This window comes from Semicossyphus pulcher, unplaced genomic scaffold (genome assembly GCF_022749685.1).
Source record: "Semicossyphus pulcher isolate SPU_LCO1_2020_fin unplaced genomic scaffold, fSemPul1.0.p SCAF_5, whole genome shotgun sequence".
NCBI classification, from domain to species: domain Eukaryota; kingdom Metazoa; phylum Chordata; class Actinopteri; order Labriformes; family Labridae; genus Semicossyphus; species Semicossyphus pulcher.
This window is the reverse complement of record NW_027211726.1, coordinates 6,327,899-6,337,124: the sequence shown is the minus strand read 5'-3', so window position 1 is coordinate 6,337,124 and position 9,226 is coordinate 6,327,899. Positions and strand designations below refer to the sequence as shown.

General features: G+C 45.2%; 1 protein-coding gene across 1 annotated transcript in view; it reads right to left on the bottom strand.

Moving 5' to 3' along the window:
• Positions 1-417: 417 nt before the first annotated feature.
• pou2f2a (POU class 2 homeobox 2a) overlaps positions 418-9,226 on the bottom strand; it is a 60,443-nt gene continuing 51,634 nt past the window's right edge. The window contains exons 9-16 of the mRNA XM_069681458.1: positions 8,007-8,261; positions 7,766-7,907; positions 7,441-7,589; positions 6,132-6,329; positions 5,973-6,021; positions 5,271-5,418; positions 3,968-4,041; positions 418-1,669 (exon numbers count right to left, since the gene is read on the bottom strand). Of these exons, the coding sequence (XP_069537559.1) occupies positions 1,287-1,669; positions 3,968-4,041; positions 5,271-5,418; positions 5,973-6,021; positions 6,132-6,329; positions 7,441-7,589; positions 7,766-7,907; positions 8,007-8,261 (1,398 nt within the window). The 3' untranslated portion in view covers positions 418-1,286. The remainder of the gene's footprint in view (positions 1,670-3,967; positions 4,042-5,270; positions 5,419-5,972; positions 6,022-6,131; positions 6,330-7,440; positions 7,590-7,765; positions 7,908-8,006; positions 8,262-9,226) is intronic.

Below are 9,226 nucleotides of genomic sequence, written 5' to 3'. Positions count from 1 at the left end.
TGTGTAGACTCTTTGTAGGCAGTATATGTGCTGCTGAGCGTGTTAAAGCGGATATTAAAGATGATAATGGTGGTTTAAATATAAAGAGATGTAGATAATTCCTTAAAAGAACACTGAGAATCTTTTACATTAACAGCCAAAAACCTAAAAAACTGATCAATATATTAATTTGTACTTTGGTTCAATGGGATTTTCCAACATGTAGGTTTGTTTTTAACCTCTTCATGTGCCAGACGGGTGGAGTTTGACTGAAAATAGGACTTAATAAAGACCAGAAGTCTCAGGCATTCACAGGGAAGCTTTAAAAAAGGTCTTTTATATTTGGATTGGCATCCTACCTGATGCTACAATAACAACAGTAATAAACTCCACCCGTGTGCCACTCCGAATTGGGTAAAACAAACACCGCCTGTTGTAATGTAAGGTAGCTTCACTCTGTGGAGCTGTAAAGAGAGAGGTAGGTAGACGTCCTGCATGTGGGATCAGCTGTAAAACATTAAACTGAAGTATTTGGCAAGAATCACATTAAAGAGCGATGAGTAGAAACTAATATAAAAATAGACGTTCTGTCGAGTCTCGAAAGGAAAAAGAGAATAATGGAAACCCTGACTGAAATGGAAAATGTTTGTCATGAAGGAGGATGGAGTACTGGACTGATCCTGGACCGATCAGAATGCAAAAGTCTTTTTGAACTAAAGCTTTTCTCTCCGTTTGTTGTTTTTTTGTCTTTTTGGTTTTCAGTTTTTGGTATTTGGAGATTTTGGTTTTCATCTTTGTGAGTGTGTGTTTCTCTTCTAGCATCTTCTCTTTTTGTTTTTTTAAATATGGTTGAAACCACTTGGCCTTCCACGCTTGTTAAACAAGTCTTTTCTCTTTGCCTCCCATCTCTCACACACAGTTTGGCTTCTCATCCCTGCCCTCAGTCTCAGTGTCTTTTTTCTCCAGCCGATAAAAAGCATGGTGCTCAAACACTCCTCAGTGCCACCTCTCCAGCTGTAGATCATTATTTGGTTTCAAATGTCCCCCCTCCGTTCTGCAGTTCTCTCTATCCTCTCCACCCTTCCTCTCTCTTCGCTTCCTCCCCTCATCCGTCTGTGTATATTTTTGGCTTCAGAAGACTTCAGCGGGGAGACGCAGAAAGAGAGAGACGAATCAGAGATGGATCAGACAGAGAGATGGCTTTGGTTGAAAGGCGAGGTTGTAAATTTGGATTTTTAAAGCTCTGCGTCCTCCTCTTCCTCCTCCTCGTCCTCCTCTGATAGGATACTTTGGCTGTCAGTCAGGGATCACTCGGCCATGGCCCCTCCCAGGGGCGGCGGCGAGGCTTCGCTGAAGGAACAGAAAGAGGCGGGACTTGAACAGGGAGATGCGGACTCCTCGGGGCAGGAGGTCGGGCTCATGAGGTCGCTGGCACCAGGGGGCGGAGTTTGGGAGAAGGAGAGCCTCGGGCCACACGCACCAATGCCGCTGCCGCTGACCATTCCGATGGTGTGCGTGGAGGCTGTCGCCATCGAGCCGGTCACCATGGGGAGGAGAGTGGGGCGGTTGAGGAAGAGGGACTGGCAGAGGGAAGGAGGGACAGCGGGACCCCCGTGTCCACCAAGAAGCATGTGACCCGCTCCCGCCTCCAGGCCGGAGATGGGCAGCTGACCACCGCTGGCTGCCAGGGCTGGGAGGGATGGAAGAAAGGAAGAGGAGGGGAAGATGGAGGACAGCGATGGAGAAGGGACAGGAAGACGAGGGTGAAGAGAGAAGAAGAAAGATGGAAAGTGAAAAGAAAGCAGAGGGATTAAAGACAGAGAGATGAATGGATGTGTAGGCATTGAAGAGGGTAAAGAAGGAAGCAAAAATGGAGACAGGATTGACGAGGAGGTGAAGATAAAGATGGAGAGAGGGATAAAAGAAGGCAGAGAAGAAAAAGAAGAGTGGATGAAAAAAGACAGGAAGTAAGGAGACGTCAGTGAACACTTCAGAACCAGAGGGATGTTTAAACCTGGATGGTGGAGTCACAGAGGATGGAGGCAGACAGCAGAGTGAACTCTAACAACTATAATCATGCTCTTTAAATCGCATAGAAATAAATCACTGATGATGACGTGTGAATGATTGAACAGTCAGATCAGCCAGGGAACAAGAAAACACTCTTCAAACTGATATCAGAAAAGTTTCAGCAGTTTAAAAAAGTTACGAACAAACTGCTGATGACTTCCTGCATGCTGAAATGACGTTTCTCGTCCAACATTTGTTTTTGTTTGTAATTTGGATGAACTGACCCCGAATAATGAAAATGTTCTGTTTAGAGTTGGAGGCGATGAGAATCGACTCTGCGACGCAACGAGACAAATGATGTGAGCTAAGGATGAAGATGGAGTTGATCATTTACTACACATGTAGATGCACAAAACAAACACACTCTTCTACACAGTGATGCAATGGATTGTACCAAGTTTGGCCACATAAACACTATAATGTAAAATCATCTAAAGTAAGTGAAAGGTTTACTTTAGATAATATAGATTTAGATGTTTTTCAAGGCTTTGGCATCAGTATTTACAGACGAACAGTATCGCTCTTAAGGTATCATTATTTACTCTTTTAGCTCCTTATTCCTGTACGCTTTATATGTTAGATTTCTAATGTCTCTGTATTGTAACGCTGGGTATAAGTTCCTGTTTATGTTTGCTGTTGTTTTGCAGTTGTTTATAGACCGTAGGGGGTAATTGGCTGAGACGTATTAACTGGGGAGGGACGAGGGAGTTATTGATAAAAGCTACTTTTAAGCGGGAGTTTGGCGTGAGCTGAGGAGAAAAGCAGTTAGCCAACCTGTTTGTTGTTCTGCTTGGTTCGCTGTTGCTGCAACAAAGACTTAAACCTGGGCTCTGCTGAGCTAGCTCGCTCTTCCTCCATCCGTCTAGCTTTAGTTGTGGAAAGATCAGGAGAGCTTACTGTCTTTCTTTTTAATTCTCTTATTCTGGTATTTTTGACTATAAAAACAGTTTGCTATCATCCTTCTTATTATATAAAGCAGTATATATATATATATATATATAAATATAAAGGTATTATTATTATTATGTTGTATTACAATGAAAAGTTACGCCCTGACTCTGAGAATAATCTTGCACCTCTCTGCAAACTGACGGCAGCAAACATGGCGGATTATCAGGTGCAGCTAAGAGCGAGACTCCTGCCGGGTTTTGAATTCTGCTGTAATAGTCGACACTTTTATCCATTACAGCACCATGAGTGTAAACATACGCTCATAGTGTGTGTTTGGCCCCAAGAGGGATCCACGTCAACACTTCATTTCAGCCTCCCCTCTTTTCACTCTTTCTTCTCCCCTTCAGCCTCTAACTCCATCGGAGCCGGCAGTGCCAGAGCGGCAGTTTCCATAACAGACTGTATCCTTCTCATCAGCACATGGCCTGGAGGAGGACGCCTCTGAATGACGCCGGACAGAGCGCGAGAAAGGAGGGGGGGGAAGACTGAATTGACGCTATAGGGAGATGGAGCACGTGACGGATTCAAAGCAAGACGCTATTTGTGATGCTTAATTGATTTGACAGCAGATCATCTCCTTCTAAAAGAGTGAGTGGAAACTAGTTATTTAGCCAACAGGGTGCTGATATTGAGAGGGAGGGAGGGGATTGTGCCTGTTAGACTGTTTACTGTAAGCTGACTTAAGCTTTGCCATAAGGGGCTCTTGTCACTTTGGGATAATAGAAGACTATTGTATGAGAATCAAATTGAATCTTTCACCATACTGAGCGAGTCAGAAAGTTTGAAGCCGAGGAGGACGAGGAGGAGGAGTGTGGCTGCAAGGAAATGGATGAAGGGTGAAATGGGAAGTGGTCTTTAGAAATGAGACTCATGAAGATTTGTTGGGACCGGAGGGGACGGTCTGCATGCACTGACACACACACACACGTGCTCTCAAGTACACACACACACACACACACACACACACCTTGCATGGTAGCCAGGGGATTGCTGCCAATGAGTGCCGGGTTCATCCCTGTGCTTACTCCCATCATTGTGTTCCTGAAATGTGGATGGACCGCAAATTCACACACACACACACACACACACACACACACATGAACATTCACACATGTGGAGAAAAAGTTGGCAGGTTAAAGGATATAATCACAACGTAGAGACGCAGACCTAAAGGATCTGGTCTCTGAGAACACATGTCTCAGTGTGTGTGAACATGCAGAGTAGTTGTCAAGCTGGTCTGACGTGCCTTCAACAGCTGAATGCCACAGATTTCTCTACATGCAATTCAGGTGCTGTGAAGTTCAACATGTTTTTCCTACAGGCTTTGGAGTGTTGAAAGTTTCACACCCTTTCAAATAGAAATGGACCTTAATTAATAACCCTTAAAAGTACCTTAGCATGCATATTTATGATCTCGTTTAAGGACGGAAAAAGACTTTAAAGTGATAATCCCAAAGATTTTCATTTAAATAAATGTCAAATGAGGTAACACAATGGTGATTGAGCCTATGGCCCACTGACTGATATTGCATTTGCAGTATTACAGACTGGCTGTCTGTGGCGACATTCGCCGCAAAAAGCGGCGCCCAGTAAGTGATGCGTTTTCCATCAGCCAGCAGTGGTTGGTCTGCCAGAGAGGGTAGGCGGAGCTAAGCGGCTGCTTTTCCGCTCTCTGCAAGTGTTGCGAGTAAACAGTAATCTACTATGGCTGAACAAACAAAGAAAAGATGGATGACTACAGATACAACTTCAAATATAAGTGAAGATCCAAAAACAAGCTCAGATGAAGCAAACAGTCTAAAAAGGAAAGCGACCGCGAGGAAAATCAAGAGTTACAACAGTGACAAAGGGAGCCAGCCGCAGACGCCTAGTTATCTGGGAAGTATGCTCCCACAAATGCAGTTAATCGCTATAAGGTGCCGAAACTGAGACCTTCGAGATTATCACTTTAGATAAAGAGTTTAAATTTCCCTCTTTCATCTGTGGCTGCAAAGATAATCTATCATAAAGATTCTCTTATTAGAGATGCTGGAACGAGAGACTGTTTTGCATTTCCTTTCATGTCTTCAAAGATGAACAAAAACTACAATAGTTGTGGACATATTTTCTGTTGATGTATTTATTGTTGCTGCTGTCCTTTAACGTGTTGTCGTACTACAATCGCCACAAGGAAATAAGCACAAGTCTGATTCTAAGTGCCCACCTTCCTGGATAGAAACTTCACGGACTAAGGATAAGCTGACACCCCCCCAAAACATAAATAAACTCACCCAGTGTTGAGCCCGTGTACCCCGAGGCTTTGAGGGGTGGGGCTGGCTGTGCTATGAGGAGGCGGAGTCACAGCAGAAGAGGTGGAGCCAACTGCAGCCGAGCTGACAGGAGTCATGGGGCAGGATGCTGAAGGAGAGGAGCTGGCAGCTGAGGGGACGAGAAGAAGACAGACATTGATGCTAAATAAACACTCAGGTGACACAGACAGCTTTTATAGTGTCTCCTTTAACCCAATTCAACTGCAGACTGGAGAGTGAAGTTTGCCACTGGAAAGTATGACCCTCGGCTCAACAGGCCAATAAATTTCCAGCTGTGTTTGTGACCTGTCGGGCCATCTGTCATATCAGTGAAACCCGGGATGGCTCACGCTGAAGCAGAGCTCTATAAATCCCGAGGACGAGGCATGACTCATGGAGGTAAACAACTCAAGATGGGACCAGTGCTTCCATGTTGTTGTCAACAAAACATCATCGTTTTCTATTTCAATCTCTCTCACAGAGAAATAGTTTTTTTAAAGTGATGATTCTTCAGTGTTTCATCAAAACGCTCAGACAGAACCGAAATATCAACTTCCTCCAAATAATGTCAGGTCCACTTTAATCTTCCTGTGGCCGACCTCGGGGTTCCAGGAACACAATGTTGAAGCTCTACCCTTTAATTATTTATTGACCAAACAGGCACAAACTGTAATTACAGCTCACCTGTTGTGCTGAGGCTGGTGGTGACCTGGGACAGACCCTGACTCGATATCTGGAGAGAGAGAGAGAAGTCAGGAAATGCATCCATCCATCTGTGAAACAAATATCACTTCTTGAATTACACAGAAAAAGTGGTAAAGTATGACGCTTGGTGGACGGTACCATGTGCGGGCTGTAGCAGGGGGCTCTGTGCGTCACAACGGGCGAGGTCTGGCTGGGCAGGGGAGGGGTGGTGCTGCTGGAGGGGTTGATGCGTTTCTCTTTCTGCCTGCGGTTGCAGAACCAAACGCGAATCACCTCCTTCTCCATGTTGAGCTGCTCCGCCATGAGCAGGATCTCCTCCGAGGTAGGCTTCTGGTTCTGAGGAGGGAACATCAGACTCATGAGTAAACAGATGAGTAGATACACACACTAATGTTCTGTCAGAAGATGATACTTGCTTAACCCTTAAATATACCCCTTTCCCACCAAAATTAGCGCGTTGACGCAGGTTTTTCAGACCTGAGAAGACACGCTAATAAATGCAGATTGTCTCTGTTCCCATTGCCAGTGAAGTATACTCCTTTTGGTCTCTTTTCTGCTGCGTCACCATCTGACGTCACAAACGCGCCGGACACAGGATTAGTAAACAATTGTACGCACAGAATAAATTACATTATACTCTTTGCTAAGCGGCATGGAGGCCAGTGAAGGCGGCAACAAATTTGGAACGTTGTTCGCGCACTGCTTTGATGGAGATGGGCGGATAAGACGTCCGGAAAGGGGGCGGAGATTAGTGTGTCGACACGGCTTTTGTGTTCCCATCATTGCTGATACCCGGGTCTACTGAAGAGTCATTTGAGCCGGGTCTGAATGCCGATTGTAGCCTTTCCCACTCAGCAAAAAAAGCCAAGTGTTAGCGAGTTTTTTGACCAGTGGGAAAAGGGCTTTGGATACTTTTGGGTTTAGAGAGCAGGACAAGGGCTGTTTTCGAAATGCCGTACTACATACTTCATACTATATACTACGTGCTATATACTGCATACTGCGTTCGGCGGTAGTATGTAGTATGGAGGAGCTTTTCAAATTCATTTTGCAGTATGCTACACCAGGCAGAAGTAAATAATAACCGCCGCTTCTTTAGCTATAGCGCCCCCTTCTGCTGGAATGCTGCTGCTGACCGTCATTCAACTGCCGCTGTGATGTTACAGCGCTTTGCATTGTGGGATACATTAAGCGAGGTAGACTGGTCCGATGCATACTGGAGATTTTTTCCGAATCAGAACAACATCCGTGTATTTTTGGCATACTGCACATTTAGCTTTTGTTTGCATACAACATGCTACATTTTGGCCGAATCAGTACCTACTGCTAGTATAGTACGGCATTTCGAACACAGCGTATATTACACTACGTCTAATTCAGTCACTGACTTCAAGAAGTCTGGAAATAAAGATGACTACAGGCAGGAACTTGTAATTCAATCTCATACCGCGTTGAAGTTGCGCTCTAAGGCCACTCGCACGTTGGTCTCGATGCTGGTGCGTTTCTTCCTGCGTCGGCCGGGCAGACCCTCGATGCCCAACATGGGGGAGGAGAGAGAAGAGGGGCTGGGCAGCATGCTGTCTACTGCCATGGTTTCTGTCAAAGAGGAAGAGTTAGAGAGACAGGGGAAAGAGAGAGAGAATAAAACGAGACAGAGACGTGAAGACGTGCAGGCCGGTGAAGACAAGAATGGTTTGTTCAAAGCAAAAAGAGCTACAACAGCGCTTTTCCTCAATGATCGCCGATAACAAAGATCTGTTTTGGATGTTTACCTGCGTCACTCAGCCACTTCTCCAGCAGAGGTTTCAGCTTGCACATGTTCTTAAAGCTCAGGTTGAGGGCTTCAAATCGAGAGATGGTGGTCTGGCTGAAGTCGTTGCCGTACAGTTTGCCCATAGCCACGCCGACGTCTCCCTGATAGAGACAAAAAACGGTGTCAGAAACGAACCAGAGACGTCCACAAAAAAAAAACACACATTCTTTTTTCCACCTTCTTCTTCTCTCTTCTTTTACCTGGGTGAATCCCAGCTTGATGCGTCGTTGTTTGAAGGTGCGGGCGAACTGCTCCAGCTCCTCCAGGTCGCTGGGCTCTTCCCCCATGTGACCCCCGTGACCTCCAGGAGTCAAGCCGGACGCCAGCGAGGAGGTCATGGAGCTGCTGGACGCCGATGTACCTCCGACAGACGTCACAACACCGACACCACTGCTGCCGGTGGCAACTATGGAGCTGCTGCTTCCACCGACCACGACATCGCCGCTCTTCTCCCTCTGTAACATCAGGAAGAAAGGAGACATAAATAAACATATGTGCTTTATTTAAATGGTTTTAAACTATATTTGATGTGAAGGTTGAGGTCCAGGAACTGGAATAAACTGTTCAGTGAATACATATGAGGTAATCAGCTGGGAAACATGCATACAAACAACAATGTGACCCCCAAATTATACAGCAACACAAAAAACATGCCCCTCTTTTATTTTAAACACGCAACTAATTCTATTATTTAAATATTTGGGAACAGAGTTTAACCTCGGCCTGCCACGGGGTCAGCTGACACAGGTCTGCCTGAGCAGGAATTTGACCTGCGAGCTTTGGGAGTATCAACTAATTGAGCAGACATCATGCATGACATCAGCTGCCTCACGTCTCATTTACATTCATCGTCTCCGTGCATACAAATCAAGAACAAGCAGGAGCCAGCTCCCGCTGTGTTTGACACGAGTTCATCACAGCTTAATGAAAAATCTATAACAGGCCCTGGATGTGTGCGGACGCATTCATACATTATGTTATAGGAGATATAGACTGAGGACACGAGGTGGGAGGTTTGATTTATGCGTGAATATATCAGCGAGATTTAGGATCCTCATTGGACTGAAACGGCGCTTATTATGGAAAATCCTGCTGTGGAATATTTTTTGTATTAAGCAGCTTTTTCTTTGCCAAAAAAGGCAAGAAGATTGTTGCAGCAGAAACCTTTTATAATATCGATCAAGCTGATTTGTTGCATGTGTCCTCTGGGGCTGAGAAGCCAAGTTGTTTTTTAGATTCTGCAGGTGGTTTGCATCAGAGGAAAATGGTTAAAGTGATGATCTTGAAGATTTTCATGTAAATAAATGGCTGTTAAGTCTCTATCTATCGCAGAATGAGGTAACACAATGGTGACTGAGCCGATGGCCCACTGATGAAAGCCTTCGCATTTGCAGTATTACTGACTGGGCGTCTGTTCGTG